The sequence below is a fragment of the Oncorhynchus masou genome, chromosome 1 (genome assembly GCF_036934945.1).
Source record: "Oncorhynchus masou masou isolate Uvic2021 chromosome 1, UVic_Omas_1.1, whole genome shotgun sequence".
Classification (NCBI taxonomy): Eukaryota; Metazoa; Chordata; class Actinopteri; order Salmoniformes; family Salmonidae; genus Oncorhynchus; species Oncorhynchus masou.
The window spans coordinates 42,014,407-42,034,285 of NC_088212.1; the positions used below are offsets into that span (position 1 = coordinate 42,014,407).

Here is a 19,879-nt window from a genome sequence, read left to right on the forward strand (position 1 = left end):
GAATGGCGCATGCTAAAACGACCTTTTGGCCATTACAGGCCTCAATCATTCTCTATGATAAAACCACAGTTTCTAAACCATATTTGATAAAACCCTACTGAATCGAAGGGAATGGGAAACACTGTAAACGTTGATTAAAAAAATATACACTATTGTAAGTTTGGGATGGGTGACTATGGGAGTCTTATTCATTAGGCACCAATAGGTACTGTGCGCCTTAGAGTTCCACACATTTTTGGGCTCCACAGTTTTTGAGCTGTGGAGTGGTGCAGTGGTCTAAGGCATTGCATTTCAGTGCTAGAGGCGTCACTACAGGCCGTGGTTTGATCCCGGGCTGTATCACATCCGTCTGTGATCGGGATTCCCATAGGGCGGCGCACAATTGCCCCAGCATCGTCTGGGTTAGGGGAGAGTTTGGCCGGGTTAGGCCGTCATTGTAAAATAAGAATGTGTTCTTAACTGATTTGCTGGTTAAATAAATAATTATTTTACGATTCAAAGCAGTTTTTTTTTTTTTTACGTTGTGCCTTTAAGAATTCGTATTCATTAAGGCACAACATTAAAAAGAAAAACTGTTTTGAATCATAAAATAATCATTGACCCTGATGTCACACCCTGCTCTCTGTCACCTGTTCAGGTACTGTGGCTGCGGATGAGCTAAAGAAACAGCAGGCTGTCCTCTCACAGATCTCAGCTGCCCTGGTAAGACTCTTTTGCTTCCCCTGCAAAAAAGGTGCCAAAAAGTAGTTGTGCAGGTATAAATACCAACTTATTTCAGTGCACCTTCCACCGTTCCACAAACCCAGAGCAAACAGAAGAGGGAGACAAACACATCCTCTTCTTGATTTTTATCAGGCCCACTTGGCTACAAATTCTAAAGTGCATTTTGCTGTGTATAGTGCATCATTATTTTGACTAATCACTGTTTCCAGTCATACAGCCAGTGTAGGATATACTGCCCTAACTGTATTGCAATTGACACAATAAGAGTTACTGTAACTAATAACAAAAAATGCATCCCACCCTGACTCCACCACTCAAATATAAGCTACCTCAAATGTAAGAGATAACGCCCCCTTTGATGGCTTAATATTCTCTGAATCCTTTAAATGACTTAATTTACCAATACAAAAGTATTGCATAGGCCAGGCCTTTCTAACCAAAGACCATATGGCTGCTAAAGTATCTTCTAATGTATTTGTGTCAGATCATAGTCCTTCACCTTGAACCAATGTGTTTGTATTCAAAACATAGTGTAATCTATTTGTTTACTATGGGACGCTCCTTGACCGTGATTATGTGAACTTCTTGGCCCAAGGTCTAGGCAGGTGACAGGTCATGTCCTGGGTGGGTCTCTGTTATTAAACAAAAGTGGGAAGAATTTCTGCACCCTTTAGTACACTGACCACCAAAACAGGAAGTTCCCTACCTGAGAACCGTGCCAAAGAGAACACACAGGAAGTGAAGCATTTTAGCAACACAGTTGCTGCAGACATAACTCTGTCCCTCATCCCGATGCTTTATGGCCTCTGTGAAACTTTACAGGGAGAGCTTTGAGTTCCAGCTGTGTGTTCCTGGCAATAGTGAATGAAGAGAGGCAGAGAGGCCACACACCCCACTTAGTCTTACCACATTTACATAAAGACCCTACAACACCATCTCTACACATTATGGACCGATTCAGGTAGACATGATACAATTCATTCTTGCAGTTTGATATTCTACCAGGTTATGAGAATTTACCCACCAAGTCTAAAAATGTTTTATCTCAGTGACTGTGAGGTGGAGATAAAGAATCCAGAAGTAGTATTTTTTTAGTACCAAAACTGTCTTTCATCCCGTAAACCGGTTCCTCTTTATTCTACGATAGATTTAGCCTGATTTGTGTGTACACTGTACTGTAAAAAGTATGCACTCGCTACTGTCAGTCACTCTGGATAAGAGCATCTGCTAAATGTACCACTGCTGAATTTGTACAGTTCAACTGAGCCATTCATGGTGATTACTGATTAATACATTATTGCTATATTTTAATAGATGTTCTGGATGACATACATGAGCAATTTGGGTTAAGTGTGTTGCTCAAGGGCACATCTTTCACTTAGTCAGCTCTGGGATTTGAACCAGCAACCTTTCAGTTACTGGTCCAAAGCTCTTAACCTCTAAGCTACCTGCCGCACAGATTATACATGAGCACCGAGGCCTGTACTCTGGAGTGGGATCGATTTGGAGGTGGAGGGTTCGTCATGGTCTGGGGCGGTGTGTCACAGCATCATCGGACTGAGCTTGTTGTCATTGCAGGCAATCTCAACACTATTCGTTACAGGGAAGACATCCTCCTCCCTCATGTGGTACCCTTCCTGCAGGCTCATCCTGACATGACTCTCCAGCATGACAATGCCACCAGCCATACTGTTCGTTTTGTGCATGTTTTCTTGCGAGACAGGAATGTCAGTGTTCTGCCATGCCAGCGAAGAGCCCAGATCTCAATCTCATTGAGCATGTCTGGGACCTGTTGGATCGAAGGGTGAGGGCTAGGGCCATTCCCCCCAGAAATGTCCGGGAACTTGCAGGTGCCTTGGTGGAAGAGTGGGGTAACATCTCACATCAAGAACCGGCAAATCTGGTGCAGTCCATGAGGAGGAGATGCACTGCAGTACTTAATGCAGCTGATGGCCACACCAGATACTGACTGTTACTTTTGATTTTGAACCCCCCCCCCCCCTTGTTCAGGGACTCATTATTCAATTTCTGTTAGTCACATGTCTGTGGAACTTGTTCAGTTTATGTCTCCGTTGTTGAATCTTGATATGTTCATATATATATTTACACATGTTAAGTTTGCTGAAAGTAAACGCAGTTGCTAGTGAGAGGACGTTTATTTTCTTGCTGAGTTTAGTTTAGAGCCTGCTGGACTACAACCCAGTTTGGGACTCTGATGACAGTTAAAACCGTCGTGCAAGGACACAACCATCCCCATTATAACAGACAAAATGTACAGTGCTGCACTCTGCTTTGCTCTAATGTAGTGCACTGTACTATACTCTTCTGTACTGAACTATAGTTTACTTTTCTTTACTGTACTGTACTCTGCTGTGCTCTATTGTACTGTACTCTACTGTGCTGTACTGTGATGTAAAAACTTGTGCAACATAGATGTCTGTGATTGGTCCAACAATATAATGACTACACAACCCTATTTAGAGTCTGCAACACTCTAACCCAGTTTGGGGCTTTAATGACAGTTAAAACCCGAAGTGCAAGGACAGTAAACATCCCCTTGAGAACAGACAGACCTGACCAGGGGAGAAGAAAGGAACTGTATAATTTACATTGAATAAGCAAGAAGAAGAGTCTGTTTTTGAAAAGAGAAGAGGTTGTATCAACCATTTTAGATGACATCCTAACCATAACACATTAGGTAGAGGGACACAAAATGGTGCTCTGTAGTAACTGCCTGCAGCTCTAGCTGTTATTGTTCAATACATTTACCAAAATATATCTGGCTTTGAAATCGAATACAGCTTTATTATGGTGATTGATCCTGGTTCATCATTAGATTAACACCATACTGCCTGATTTGTAAAAGCACAACCTTTTCAGACCAATCACTAACGGCCACATCAACCTTTTTTCAACCACAGGACACATTTTCCCATCAGAGTGAATGACTAATTTACCAGAGTCCCTTATTCCTGACTCCCCCCAACGGTTTCACTTCAGCAGAACCTGTGTGAGAGTGAACACCACTACCTCATTGAGAGGTCTTCTCTCTGTGCTCTATCTGGAGCAAGTAGACGTTGCCCTTAACTGCTGATCTATAGTCAGTTTTTCATTTTCCCTCTCATGACTAAGGTTCGGATAGGGGGAAGTTGAGCTGATCGTAGATCTGTGCCTAGTAGGGGTAACTTCTTCCCTTCTCTGAGCTTCCTTTACGTGCCATTTAGCCAACGGTTTGGGTTGAAACATTTAGGTGAGGAGAGAAGAGAAGAAGAGGAGGATGTGAGAAGTTCCTCTTGACGTTTGCAGTTTCATACCTGGGATCTGGTGGTCTCTCTTGATAGAATAGGGAAGCATTGCTACTTTGTATTCTCATTTTAAAAGTAATGTCTACCACTTTACCTGAGATGACATAAATGGTGGGTTGGCTGATGCAAATGTCAAATTATCAGCCTTGACCTTCAAGTCAAATAGCACAGTGGATGACAAATTGCTCTCTAATCGCAAAAATAACACTTTAGATCAAACCTACAAGGACAATGCACACACTCCTCCTTTCCTACAATCAACAATAAAATGCAGTATTCTGAATCACATGTGAGTGTTCAGGAGGCTTGTTGTCTGGGACACCCACAGAGTCTCATGAACGACCGTTTGATCGGGATGCAAAAGAGGTATGGGGAGAGATGTTTTCTCTTCCGCTTCCTCTCCTTTGTGAGAGAAGCGAGAGATCTCTGTTCTCCAAGAAGAAAGTCAACTCGTTCGCAAGTCATTGTGATCATCTCTGGTTCTGTACTGTGTGGTTTTAGAGAGGAGGAAACGTGGCAGTTGGATGATGCCGAGTCCCTGGGGGAACAGGAGATCTGAGTCTTACACTCTCATGCGTTGTTATTAGTCTCTTAACTAGACCTCCTAGTATGGGTGTCTCACTGGTTCTGCAGTCAACAATGGTACATCATTGCCTGGCCAATAAAGACAACTGTAAGTTGGCTAAAGCTGACACAGACTAGCACCCAATGCGAGACCTAAAATCCACTTTTCATTATTCTAGTGTTAAGTCATGTTTCTCTCTTATCATCAGGCATACAGTAGTTGCTATACAGTAGATCAAAGACAATTATCATCAGGCCATTCAGCCACACACATAAAGCATACAGAGAGATGGAGTTGACAAGACTGGAATGGACTGCGGTCAGACTACTATACTCAACTCATTAGGCTTCATGCCCTCCCAGTAAGCATAATTTTCTAGGGCGTTGAAAATACATATTCTCCGGACGTTGAAATCAGATTCATTTTCGGCTCTGAATGACAGTTGAAAAGACATCCCTAACAGACATTGGAAATATGTATTTTTTTGTCATTGATAATGTGGTTACTTTTTTTTCCTAATGAAGTAAGCATTGTATAATAATACTATTTGTTATCCATTTAATATAGGAGAGGAAGATTGCAATACAGTTGGGCAAAAAAGTATTTAGTCAGCCACCAATTGTGCAAGTTCTCCCACTTAAAAAAACTATGACAGACAAAATGAGAAAAAAATCCAGAAAATCACATTGTAGGATTTTTTATGAATTTATTTGCAAATTATTGTGGAAAATAAGTATTTGGCCAATAACAAAAGTTTATCTCAATACTTTGTTATATACCCTTTGTTGGCAATGACAGAGGTCAAACATTTTCTGTAAGTCTTCACAAGGTTTTCACACACTGTTGCTGGTATTTTGGCCCATTCCTCCATGCAGATCTCCTCTAGAGCAGTGATGTTTTGGGGCTGTTGCTGGGCAACACGGACTTTCAACTCCCTCCAAAGATTTTCTATGGGGTTGTGATCTGGAGACTGGCTAGGCCAGGCGTTGTGCCCGGGCGATGTGTTTGGGATCATTGTCATGCTGAAAGACCCAGCCACGTTTCATCTTCAATGCCCTTGCTGATGGAAGGAGGTTTTCACTCAAAATCTCACGATACATGGCCCCATTCATTCTTTCCTTTACACGGATGAGTCGTCCTGGTCCCTTTGCAGAAAAACAGCCCCAAAACATGATGTTTCCACCCCCATGCTTCACAGTAGGTATGGTGTTCTTTGGATGCAACTCAGCATTCTTTGTCCTCCAAACACGACGAGTTGACATTCTCCCAATCTTCTTCTGGATCATCCAAATGCTCTCTAGCAAACTTCAGATGGGCCTGGACATGTACTGGCTTAAGCAGGGGAACACGTCTGGCACTGCAGGATTTGAGTCCCTGGTGGCGTAGTGTGTTACTGATGGTAGGCTTTGTTACTTTGGTCCCAGCTCTCTGCAGGTCATTCACTAGGTCCCCCCGTGTGGTTCTGGGATTTTTGCTCACCATTGTTGTGATCATGTTGACCCCATGGGGGTGAGATCTTGCGTGGAGCCCCAGATCAAGGGAGATTATCAGTGGTCTTGTATGTCTTCCATTTCCTAATAATTGCTCCCACAGTTGATTTCTTCAAACCAAGCTGCTTACCTATTACAGATTCAGTATTCCCAGCCTGGTGCAGGTCTACAATTTTGTTTCTGGTGTCCTTTGACAGCTCTTTGGTCTTGGCCATAGTGGAGTTTGGAGTGTGACTGTTTGAGGTTGTGGACAGGTATATTTTATACTGATAACAAGTTCAAACAGGTGCCATTAATACAGGTAACGAGGGGAGGACAGAGGAGCCTCTTAAAGAAGAAGTTACAGGTCTGTGAGAGCCAGAAATCTTGCTTGTTTGTAGGTGACCAAATACTTATTTTCCACCATAATGTGCAAATAAATTCATTAAAAATCCTACAATGTGATTTTCTGGATTTTTTTTCTCATTTTGTCTGTCATAGTTGAAGTGTACCTGTGATGAAAATTACAGGCCTCTCATCTTTTTAAGTTGGAGAACTTGCACAATTGGTGGCTGACTAAAAACTTTTTTGCCCCACTGTATATACTATTTATTATTGTCCTCATCTGTTACATGCACTTATGATAGCTTTCTCAAAAGCTTTAAAACCAGCAACAATGATTTTCTAAGTAATACAATTTACAGAACAAACCAACAGACCACTTCAACTACAATAACTCTCTCAGCAATGGTTACAGAAATATTTGTTCTTGTTGCTATGACTGTGATATGTTGTTGTTAATCTACCTTAATTGAGTGCACTGACTGTAAATTGCTCTGGATAAGAGTGTCTGCCGAATGACCAAAATGTAAATGTAAAAATCAAACACTTCAAATCAAATCAAATTTTATTGGTCACATACAAATGGTTAGCAGATGTTATTGCGGGTATAGCTAAATGCTTGTGTTTCTAGCTCCAACAGTGCAGTAATATCTAACAATTTCACAACAATACACACAATACACACAATCTCGCAGAGCATGCTGTGTATTATTCTCATGAGCTCCGCCCCCAAACAAGTAAAAATCTGAACGACTCAAGGCTGGTCGAAATCTGAACGAGTCATAGACATTTAGACTATGTTTCACAAGTTTGAACAGCACAGTACAGTACGGCACAGTTCAGTACAGTAGAGCATGATTGGTTCAGTACCGGACCTAATCTGAACCAATCATAGATGTCTATGTTTGAGCCAAATTAAGGTTGGTCTGGACCAGATCAAATCTGAACCAAGCATAGACATCTATAATTGGTTCAGATTTGGTCCGGTTCAGACCAAAAATCTGTGGATGTTGAAATCAAGGCCAGTCTGGACCGCACCAAAAAGGCGGCCAGTCCAGACACAACCAAAAAAAGACGTCCATAAGACGTCTCCGTCGGTCCTTGCTTAGTGGCCTGTGGTGTGCCTTCTCATTACTTTCCTCTACACATGAGACAACCTTTAAAGTGTAAATCCCCCCCCCCCCAAAATCTTAATTCTTAATTCTTACAGCACTTTTATTAATTTCATTAGATGAGATTACTTTTGTTCGCTCATTATATCACACAACAAACAACATAATTTACAGACCTATTAAAGCATCCAGTAGAAGAGCGTTTGAAACTAGCATTAAAAAAGAGAAATCACTTTTATCACATTGTAATCCCATGCTAATTAATTATAGATTGACAAGTACTAGTTGAAAAGTAACAATTTAGAAAAAATATATTTTCAAAACAATAGAATTTTATTCACAGCACAATTTCACCCTGATTTCAACTAAGGTTTTCTTTAAGACACGTCTTTTCACATGCACATGTATTGTCCGTTCGACCAGCCTGAAATACAACACACTTCACAGCTTATTCCAGGGGCATTGCGCAGTTTTGCGGGCGCCCTTGTCAAGGTCAGAGGATCAGAATAATGTGCCGTTTTACAGTTAATCACATGCTATTTTACACATTTTGCCAATTGGGCTGTGAGAAAATGTTGCTATTTTCGAGCTCAGGGATTCTTGAAATATGTAAAGTGCAACTAACTGGATTCAACTCCGTCAGACACCATGAAAGGCATTTCATTTGTACAATTATTGTCCAACAAGTGTTTAAAGGCCTTCATTGTTTAATTCTAACATTTGATTATTCAAATATGTCATACAAATTCCAAACTTATTTTTGTTCGGTTTTATAGCAGTATTAAATGCTACAGGGCTAATTTCGTTAGCAATTTGGCATGTTTTTCTAGATTTAAAACAACACTTATAAAGCAAACATTATCTCTGAGGTCTTCGCCAGTGGCTTATTGGAGTTACTACTCAATTCTCTCCCCACCCTTTTACAATAGCTCTCAACCCTCTTCTCTTCAGCATAGTAGCCTATTCACGACTCGTACTCCTCTTGTCACTACTCAGTAGAAGAGGAACTCTTACTGTCGTTATAACTCCTTACACGTCTGTATTCTTCCTTGCTAAGATAACGTCTAAACTGCTTTCTCTGTTCTTCCTCCACCCTGCTCCCAGCTCTCACCAAATCCTCCTCTTCCTCCTCATCAGTCCCTACATTTTTTGTTAAGACACCAGGGTCTGAGTGGTAGTCTTTTTCACATGGTTCAGGTGTGTCCATCATCTCCTCGCCTGGATCAGAATGGTACACCTGGTCACCTATCTCTAGCTGGTCTGGGTCAGAATGGTACGACTGGCTACCTAGCTCGGAATCTGAGTGGTACGTATGTTCACCTGTATTACCTGACTGTGGATAACACAGCTTGCCACCTATGTGGTGTTCACCTGCCTCTGACTCCGTTTCATACATCTGGTCACCTAATTCTAGGTTAGGTTGGTACAGCTGGTCACCTAGCTCTGTGTCAGAGTCATACTCCTGTCTACCTGTCACACACTGGTACAACTGCTTATCTGCATCACCTGGCTCTGGAACAGGCTGATAAACCTCACCATCTGCCCCAGGAGGGTACACCTGTCCACTAGTTTCCATGTCCTGTCTATACATCTGTTTAGCTGTCTCAGACCTGTACACCTGTCCCCCAGTGTGGTGTTGGTAGACCTCAGGGCTGTACTGGCTCCTCCTGTACAGACTCTCCTCCTCATCTTCGTCCTGACAGGAGCTCCCCGGGATGCTCTCCCCATCCGACTGGGAGAGGCGCAGGCAGGGCCGCGGCCGCCTGGGCTTCTGGGAGAGGTCAAAGGGCTCTTCCTGGCTGTAACGGGTCAGGAGGCCCAGAGGGCCCGACAGGCAGAAGCGCCCCTGTCGCCTGGACACTGAGGGACAGAGACTCATGTTACAAACTGACCGGCTGATTCTCATTTAGCTTCAGGGTAGGAATGTTGTAGGAAGTCTCAATGCAGGAAGGGAGGAACCATATAATGAATTCCTCCATAGCCTTGAGTAATTACCTCTTGCATCCAGGCCTCTATCCATGATCCCATGTTTGACTTTCATGTGGCGGGTGAGATTTCCCTTCAGAGTGAACTTGCTGGGGCAGTAGAGGCACTTAAAGGGCCTGCTGTCAGAGTGCAGGTGCATATGGCCCATCAGGTTATGCATTCTGTTGAACTCCTTCCCACACAGCTGAAAACAAGGAAAAACAAAAGAAAGCAGTCAAATATGTGCTCACGGACAAACCAATAAGTATTAAAGAACAAAACGATTATGGACCAGATTTATTTTTGGCCTAAAAAGACTTCATCAGGGTCCTAGGAAAGAATTGTACGTGCTTGAAAGCAACATACAGATAAGTTGATAAACCAAAACCAAGATGTGCTGTAATTTTTCCTCAAATAAATAACTAAATAGCAACTATTGAAATAGTTTGTGTATACATTCCTTGATTACAACTTGTGAATTCCATTATTCCCCGAACCACACCCGTGGCAATTCATGGTGTAGTAAATACCATTCAAGGGCAAAACTGCACGCCATGTAGTCTAAAACTGTGCCCATTGATCAAACTTTCGTTTTTATCAAACAACTAATGTGTTAGATGACTAATCCTCTCTGCACTCAGAGCTGTAACCGGAGCTGGACGTACTCATGAATGAATGTGCGCGCGCACACACACACACACACACACACACACACACACACACACACACACACACACACACACACACACACACACACACACACACACACACACACACACACACACACACACACACACACACACACACACAGAGACACACGCACACAGAGGAAGCTGAAGCGAGACAGGGCCAGAAGAGTAGGGCTGGGAAGGGCAACTCCTGCGCTGTCCTTCCTCTGCATTCTTTTTTATTAGGGTGGTCCTTTCCTTCAGGAGGAGAGAGGGACTGTAAACTGTCCAAGAGGACCGTGAGAAAACAGGAAGCGTTCCCTCCAGCAACAGAGAAAGCGAGATGAAATCTATTTGTGTGGCCCATTCTCCCGGGAGGCTGGGGGCCATTGTTAAAGCGGCAGTTTGTGCAGCGATATCCTTCCTATGGACGAGGATGGAACTCACTGCCAAATCCCCTCTCTATCTGCTATTTGCTCATCGTCTCAACCCTCCTACTGGAGAACAATGTCACAGAGTGTGGAGTTGCTGCAGAGTGTCAGTTGGCTTCATTAGCTTAAACGTGGTCCCACTTAACACAACAGAGACTTTATATTACAGTAATAACCCTGCTATACCCTAACCCTTATTAGGGTATTATTCATTTTTTTAAAGGAACTCAGTCCGGCTTTAAACCTACTCTTGCAATTTCGAAACTGGGTGGTGCATCAACAGTGACACTTGTTATGTCAGTCATTGCATACCATAGAGAGCTATTTATAACCTGTCAGAAATGTTCAGGGGGGGGGGGGTCACGAAACCTGGAAGGGGGCCCCAAGTGAAAGAGTTTGGGAACCCCTGCCAGAACACATGTTCAACCATCTGTGTTCAAGTAACCAACCAACCAGGTTAAATTGGTCAGAGATGTAAAAAGACATGCAAGGCAGATAGCCAATTGTGGTACTATTGACATGCATCTACAAGATGTATTGTCTTCAGATACCCTGGCTTTAAAAGGAGTTGTTGCATGTGGCACTTAGAATGTTATAAGAACATTCCTCATCGGAACACTCACCTTGCACTTGTAGGGTTTGATGTCAGAGTGCACGATCATGTGGGCCTTGAGGGTCTGTTTCTGGACAAAGCTCTTGAAGCAGAGGTGGCACTGGTAGGCCCGGATGTTAGTATGGATCAGGATGTGGCGCTTCATGTTGGCCAGAAGGGTGAACTCACGACCACAGATACGACACTTGTGCTCCTTCACCCCCTGATATATAGAGAGAGAGAAAGAGAGAGAGAGAAATGACCATCATCGTGGAACATTTTCTTACGTCTTGACAAGCAAGTCCATCAGGGGCAAGCAAGATATCGCAGCAAGATGTTAGCATGAAACCAAGAGAGTGGATGCCTTGTATCATTAAAACAATGCCTAAACATGCAGCTACTGTTACTGTAACAAAGCCTCATTTGTCTGTTTTTGAGGATAGCTGCTCTTTGTCCTGGCTTCACCATGTAGTACTAAAATACTGTTTGAAGCAGAAGCAATGATTGTGCAATGATGCCCAGTAGTGTAAAAGCCATCATACTGTCATGAATATCCTACGGCAAATGAAAAACAATAACAACCAAAACCATTTCAAGTCACCAAATGGAAAGGCTCCTGATGTTAGTGTCCTGTCACCAACAGGTATGGTCTAACTTAACACCCACTGAACCACAGGTAAACGCTTCATCTCCACAACACAACCTAGCCCTGTAAAGACATTTTCATCCAAACACACATGTTGACATTAGTGGACATTAGTACTTGGACAGTGTGAAGACCCCACCCAGCCTTACTTTATGTGTGAGTGTGTGCTGTTTGAGGTGATGGGACTGTATGAACTCCATGCCACACTCGCTGCAGATGTATGGCCGGATGTCTTTGTGCTTCATCATGTGGTTCTGCAGCTGACTGGGGTACTGGAAGCTCTTCTGGCACTCACTACACCTATACAGAAAACAGACATTCACTACACCTATACAGAAAACAGACATTCACTACACCTATACAGAAAACAGACATTTACTACACCTATACAGAAAACAGACATTCACTACACCTATACAGAAAACAGACATTCACTACACCTATACAGAAAACAGACATTCACTACACCTATACAGAAAACAGACATTCACTACACCTATACAGAAAACAGACATTTACTACACCTATACAGAAAACTGACATTCACTACACCTATACAGAAAACAGACATTTACTACACCTATACAGAAAACAGACATTCACTACACCTATCCAAAAAAATCACATTTACTACACCTATACAGAAAACAGACATTCACTACACCTATACAGAAAACAGACATTTACTACACCTATACAGAAAACAGACATTCACTACACCTATACAGAAAACAGACATTTACTACACCTATACAGAAAACAGACATTCACTACACCTATACAGAAAACAGACATTTACTACACCTATACAGAAAACAGACATTCACTACACCTATACAGAAAACAGACAATCACTATACCTATACAGAAAACAGACATTCACTACACCTATACAGAAAACAGACAATCACTACACCTATACAGAAAACAGACATTCACTATGTCTAGACAGAAAACGAACACTCACTACACCTAGACAGAAAACAGACACAACACCTAGACACAAAAACACAAACTCACTACACCTGGACAGAAAACAGACACAACACCTAGACACATAAACACAAACTCACTACACCTGGACAGAAAACAGACACAACACCTAGACACAAAAACACAAACTCACTACACCTGGACAGAAAACAGACACAACACCTAGACACATAAACACAAACTCACTACACCTGGACAGAAAACAGACACTACACCAAGACACAAAAACACAAACTCACTACACCTGGACAGAAAACAGACACAACACCTAGACACAAAAACACAAACTCACTACACCTGGACACATAAACACAAACTCACTACACCTGGACAGAAAACAGACACTACACCAAAACACAAAAACACAAACTCACTACACCTGGACAGAAAACAGACACAACACCTAGACACAAAAACACAAACTCACTACACCTGGACAGAAAACAGACACTACACCAAGACACAAAAACACAAACTCACTACACCTGGACAGAAAACAGACACTCTGAAGTGGCCTGGATTTATCCAAAAAAGCTAAATCCTTCCCACTACCTTGGGAGTCAACAGAAAGTCGCTTGCATTAAATAACATGTTTACATTCAAGTTCAAGTTCAAAATGAATGTGAAAGAGATATTCAGCCACATGATGAACATGGAGGTCCAGTCAGAACTGTACTTCTTATTTATTAAAAGCGTACACATTTCGGCATCAGAGCCTTCATCAGAGCGTTTGCTTATACCCGAGACTGTATAACTGTACAATCATACTGTATTAGATGTATACAGTAGTAGACATGTAGCCTTAGTTTTATAAGGACTTTTATTCTAGTGTTAGGTACTGTAAGTCTTTTGGGACTTTTATTATGAAAGCGACATAACTAGTTTCCTGTTATAATCCGCATTTAATTTTTTGCTGCCGAACCCACAACCAGAAATAAGGGTAACAGACGTATGAGGCAATGTGTTTAACCCCCCCCCCCTTTTTTCTCTTCTTTAAAAAAAAATATTTTCTGGTATAAAACCCAGCTGGTGTTTCTGGGTATATGTACCTGTAGAGGGTGGGTCCTCTGTGGGCCGTCAGGTGTCTCTTGAGCTGGGCCAGAGTGGGGAAGTCTAGACCACACTCTACACATACGTTCTCCTGGCCCTTCTCATGCTTCAGCTCATGGGCCCGCAGCTCACTAGGATAGGCAAAGCCCCTCCCACACACCCCACAACTGGAGAGGAGAGATGAATAGCAATTGTTTTTTTGTCAAGCAGAACGTAGACACTAACTAATCAAGAGTAATGAATAGTCATAGTTATAACTATTCCTGAACTTTAGTTTATCTTCTTAAAGGAAAAATCCACCCAAAAGCTATATTTTGGCATTTGTTTCATTAGTCCATTGTTGATAAAGTCCCAACATGTTTTGCATGTATGCAATCAGATTTTCATAAATACTGCCGGCATGATGCATTTTGCATCATAAGGGTGGAGTCTTCCTGTAAGTTTGAGTCAAAGACTGAAGGCATGTAATGTAAGGTCCTTGTTAATTAAACCATTTTCTTAGTTATCAACTCGACTAACAAAAGAGTATCTCCTGGGTGTGTGAAACGGAACAGACAGTCTAGACAAAGCTCATCCCAGTACTGACCTGTATGGCTTCACATCACTATGCTGCATCATGTGTCTCTTCAGATGGCTGGTCTGGGTGAAGGCTTTGTGGCACACCTGGCACTTGTGTGGCCTTGTGCCCTGGTGGGTAAGAAGGTGGGTGTGCAGGTGGCTCAGCTGCTTGAACAGCTTCCCACACAGGTGGCAGCCGTGAGGCTTGATCCCGCTGTGGCCCAGGATGTGTGTGACCAGGTTATACTTGGAGGTGTATGACTTTTCACACATACGGCACTTCCAACGCTTCTGGTCTCCCCCTACATCTACGTAGTAGCTGTCGTCAATGTGGATGTTGAGACCTAGCTTCTCAACGCTGGTCATCCCACCACGGGGGCCTCCGTCTGGGCCACACCGACTAGGTCTGAGGGCCTCTCTGGGGTAGAAGGCTCCAGGAGAGAGGTGCATGACAGGCCCAGGCATGAAAAAGGGGAAGGGGAGGAGGCTGGGGTGGAGAGAGGGAAAGAATTGGGGAGGAGGGTGGTGCAGGAGGAGAGGAGAGGGAGGCCACAGAGGTGAGGGGCTGATTGGTTCCTGTTTCACCTGCATTGCGAGGCCCATAGGTGGATCATACCTGGACCGAGCCCTGTTGTGCAGCTGGAGCCGGGTCAGGTCAATCATACCTGGGATGGGCATGGGAGAGGGAGAGAGACGCGGATGAGAAGGGAGGGAGAACGGAAGGTTGGAGAGATCAGCAGTCCTGGTGTTGCCTCGACGCTCCACCTCCTCCATGTCTCCAGGAGTGGGGGATTCAGAACCCTCCATTTTGACTGGAGTTCTTTTACGTTTTTGGGAGCCTTCGCTCTGGGTGTAATGAATACCCTCAAGGCCCATAGGGAGATGATGAGTCAGAGGGCTGAAGGTGGTGCTGTAGGCCTCTCTGGTCGGGGAGAGTTTGGGGAGGTTCAGGTCGAGTGGAGGTTGGCTCAGGTAAAGACTGGGGTGAGAGACAGGCCTCAGGTCTTCCCTAAGAGGACTCCTCCTGTCTGGTCTGAAACCTTGGACATCTATGTCCATCATTTACCTGCATGGGGAAATACAGAGAGGAAACCAGTTATTTATTTAAACTAGTACAACATATTTATCACAAGAATGCTTCTTTGAGACCTGAAGAATAGGAAACAGCACTTAAATGACACACAGCTAGGAACTGCCTTGTTCAGGGTCAGAACAACAGATTTTTACCTTGGCAGCTCCGGGATTTGATCTAGCAACCTTCCGCTTACTGGGCCAAGACTCTGACCACTAGGCTACCTGCTGCCCCTCTGAAATCAGGAACTAACTTTTACCTCTCCCTCTTGCACACTTTACGCTTCTCCCTCTCGCTCTGCTCTGTTCATATTTTTGCACGGATAGGTGGAAGGTTACTTCTCCTTTTGTCCTCCGCAATTGCTCTATATATGATATCTTACCGTGCTTTAGAGATCCACATGTTCCAAACACATGGACAATTTGTAGGTCTGCATACCCTGTATTCTCTCTGAAGAACCAATCAACGACATACACAAAAGAGTAGCCTGTGTATGATCAGGCTAATGTTGGAGTCTTTGTGGTTTTGAACTGAAGCCAGACAAATGAGATTAGCTGTGATAGAGTGAATCAGACAATGTGACGGGGAACTGTGCAACTTCTGCAGATTAGCGAAAAGAGGATGAGACAATACTGTTAATAATAAGGCTATTTATGTAAATACAGTGTGAGGGATGTTTCTGTGAACTGTTATCATTCTACAGCAGTGGGGGATGCTGAGAGGAGGACGGCTCGTAATAATGGATGGAACGGAGCGAATGGACTGGCATCAAACATATGATACAGTGGTGGAAAAAGTACCGGATTGTCATACTTGAGTAAAAGTAAAGTCACCCAGTAAAATACAACATGAGTAAAAGTCTAAAAATATTTGGTTTTAAATGGACTTAAGTATCAAAAGTAAATGTAATTGCTAAAATATACTAAAGTATCAAAAGCAAAAGTAAAAGTAATATTTTATTCCTTATATTAAGCAAACCAGACGGCACCATTTTCATGTTTTTATTTTATTCACGGATAGCCAGGGGCACGCTCCAACACTCAGACATAATTTACCAACGAAGCATGTGTTTAGTGAGTCCGCCAGACCAGAGCCAGTAGGGATAACCAAGGATGTTATCTGGATAAGTGTGTGAGTTAGACCATGTTCCTGTCCTGCTAAGCATTCAAAATATACTTTTGGTTGTCAGGGAAAATGTATGGAGTAAAAAGTACATTATTTTCTTTAAGAATGTAGTAAGTTAAAGTAAAAGTTGTCAAAAATATAAATAATAAAGTAAAACCCAGATACCCCAAAAAACGACTTAAGTAGTACTTAAAGTATTTTTACTTAAGTACTTTACAACACTAATTTGATACCATTCCACCTATTCCGCTCCAGCCTTTACCACGAGCCAGTCCTCCCCAATTAAGGTTTCACCATCCGCCTGTGTTCTACAGAGCAAAAACAGTGAGATCTTCCAATGTTGAAAGAGATAGGGAAAGGGATGGTGATGGTCATCATAAAGGATAAAGATTAGATCACAAATCAATTCTTGTTCATAGAAAGACACAACAAATAGTCTACTCTAAGCTTCAATTTGTTATTGCGTTCAAAGTGTGAAAAGAATATCATGATGCGAAGTATACAATATTACAATACTATACACAGAACATGGTACAGTATGGAAAGACCCCTCTGTCGCTCTCCGTCTGTCTGCCATGCTAGTTTGCATCCCCAGTGAATACAACACAACTCACACATTAAAACAAAAGCCCCTCCTCATCCCCCTATCATACCCCTACCCTGTTAGTCCTCTGTTGGATCTGAGGGACTCACCAGCTCAGTGTAGCTCAGCCTGTCTGTCCTCTCTTCTGTACTGTTGCAGTAGTGCAGTAGCTGTGTATTAGGCTGAGGTACCAGCTCCTGTACCTATCTCTCTGGCTACTCTGCTCCGCTCTCGCCCTGCTCCTGTCCTGACAATGAGCTACCCGTCCACGGACAGCATTTGAATTGACTTAAGAAAGTGAACAGGAACAATCACTTTGTTCTCATTTTTCAGATGAGTACCTTCGGAGAGAAGGAAGGAAGGGAGGGGAGAGGAAGTCAACAAGCCTAGTGCCTTCCTGCAGAAAAATAAGGAAACCCTAGATAGACATCTTCATTTCTTTACAAAATAAGGATTTACACGGCTTTGGGGTGACTGGATGAGGCTTGTTTTTAACAATTCAATAGTACTACAACGTTGTTTAAATATTGTGCATTCATTAAAAGGCATACAAGTCTAGGAGAGGAGTTTTAGACTTTCAACACCAACAGTTCTGGGAGCCACTTTCATATTTCTGCTTTTCCCATCCTGCAGGGTTGAACATAATACCACAGTACGTAGCTATGAAGTTAGTGCAGTAATGGCTTCAGGAAATGTGAAAAAACAATTAATGCTGGAAAGACAATTTATGCATATATGATTGAATTGAATTAGGAATCATATTTAGTTTTGTGAAGCTGATATGAATGCTCTTAGTTAGGTTGTAATTTCTATGTAGAAAGTTCCAGTGCCATGATGACATAACTTCAGCATTTCAAGTTGTATAGACACAAAACTAAATCAAAGTGAAGCTCTGTCTGCTTTGACATATTTTATATTAGGGTATCAATGTAATGACTGGGAACATTAGACTATTTCAAGGTATTCCTTTGTTCACCTGGTCTGCTTTACCCACTTGGGTGATGGGGAGGTGTTCTGCAGCATAAACAGAAGGATTGAGTTGAATCATATTAGGACAGTGTAACGTGTAGTGAGTCAATACAGCCACATGGCGTTGGAGAACCTCACTGAACCATGGGAGAAGAGCTCAGTTGTTGAGCAAGATGTCTGACTGGTAGTCTACCAGGTATTATACAACGGGTAGGTCTAATCCTGAACCCTGATTGGTTAAAAGAGCATTCCAGCCAAGTTACCACCGGCTAAATCTATGACGTTAAAATTCCTATTTACTCTGTTCCATCTGAATGCGCAATCCACTGGCTCATCAAGCCAGGCAGTGCAGTTACAAACATGATATCCACTATAAAAAGCAACCAGACATTCTCACATTTATTTTAGACTAACATTTAGTTTTAGATTTGTATGAACCTTGCTGTCTGTCTCTCCGACATTTGCAAAATTTTTTCAATATTCAAATTCGATCTCCAACTGTTCCATAGTAATGAATGTGTAGGGGTCAGGAGTCGGGACGAGAGAGAGTGGCAGGCAGAGTTTCTCAATCAGTCATGAATCAGCTGGCATCATTTTTATGGATACATACAAAGAAATGTCAATTGAAAAAAGGTCAAACGAAACGAAGTTTGCAGTCTTTCCAGCTTCAGTTTGAAATGATTGTGTTTCAATATTGAATTGCGATCTCCAAATCAAATCAAATTAAAGTTTATTTGTCATGTGCGCCGAATACAACAGGTGTACACCTTACAGTGAAATGCTTACTTACATGCTCTAACCAGTAGTGCAAAAAGGTATTAGGTGAACAATAGGTAGGTAAAGAAATAAAACAACAGTAAAAAGACAGGCTATATACAGTAGCGAGGCTATAAAAGTAGCGAGGCTACATACAGACACCGGTTAATCAGGCTGATGGAGGTAGTATGTACATGTAGATATGGTTAAAGTGACTATGTATATATGATGAACAGAGAGTAGCAGTCGCATAAAAGAGGGATTGGTGGGTGGTGGGTGGTGGGTGGGACACAATGCAGATAGCCCAGTTAGCCAATGTGCGGGAGCACTGGTCGGTCGGCCCAATTGAGGTAGTATGTACATGAATGTATAGTTAAAGTGACTATGCATTTTTGATAAACAGAGAGTAGCAGCAGTGTAAAACGAGGGGTGGGGGGTTGGAGGGGGCACCCAATGCAAATAGTCCGGGTAGCCATTTGATTACTTGTTCAGGAGTCTTATGGCTTGGGGGTGAAAACTGTTGAGAAGCCTTTTTGTCCTAGTCGTCTAAATGTGAATGTGTCCGAAGGAAGACAGACAGCAAATTGAGCTGGTTGTCATAGCAACATACATAACTTTTTTCCAGCTGACTGGCTAAATCGATACTCTGTAACAACACCGTGCCAATATATCCTCCAAACACCAGCTTCTCTACAGCATCACTTAAAATGAGCCTCTTCAAATCAACTTTAAAAGTGAGGATGCATATAAAAAATATTTGAACTGGGCCATCATCAGTCTCTCAGTCAGGCCTATACACAAGCATATAGGCAGGTTTCTGGCAGGAACACCCAGCCTTTTCTTGTCCTACCTCACAGTGACTCATCATACAAGAGGAGTGTTTACTGTCTCTGAAAGGTTGAAAACTATGATGTCATATTATGACACGCGTATGTAACAATCGTCTGACGTAAAC

At 42.5% G+C, this 19,879-nt stretch overlaps 1 protein-coding gene across 1 annotated transcript; it reads right to left on the reverse strand.

Annotated features, from left to right (window-relative positions):
* Positions 1-6,951: 6,951 nt before the first annotated feature.
* On the reverse strand, positions 6,952-17,505 carry znf366 (zinc finger protein 366). Its single transcript, XM_064972309.1, has 7 exons — positions 17,310-17,505; positions 14,448-15,485; positions 13,861-14,028; positions 11,968-12,118; positions 11,204-11,395; positions 9,512-9,686; positions 6,952-9,376 (listed from the first exon to the last, which is right to left on the reverse strand). Exons 2-7 carry the CDS (start codon positions 15,479-15,481, stop codon positions 8,505-8,507), a joined length of 2,592 nt encoding a protein of 863 aa, XP_064828381.1. The 5' UTR covers positions 15,482-15,485; positions 17,310-17,505; the 3' UTR covers positions 6,952-8,504.
* Positions 17,506-19,879: the final 2,374 nt, after the last annotated feature.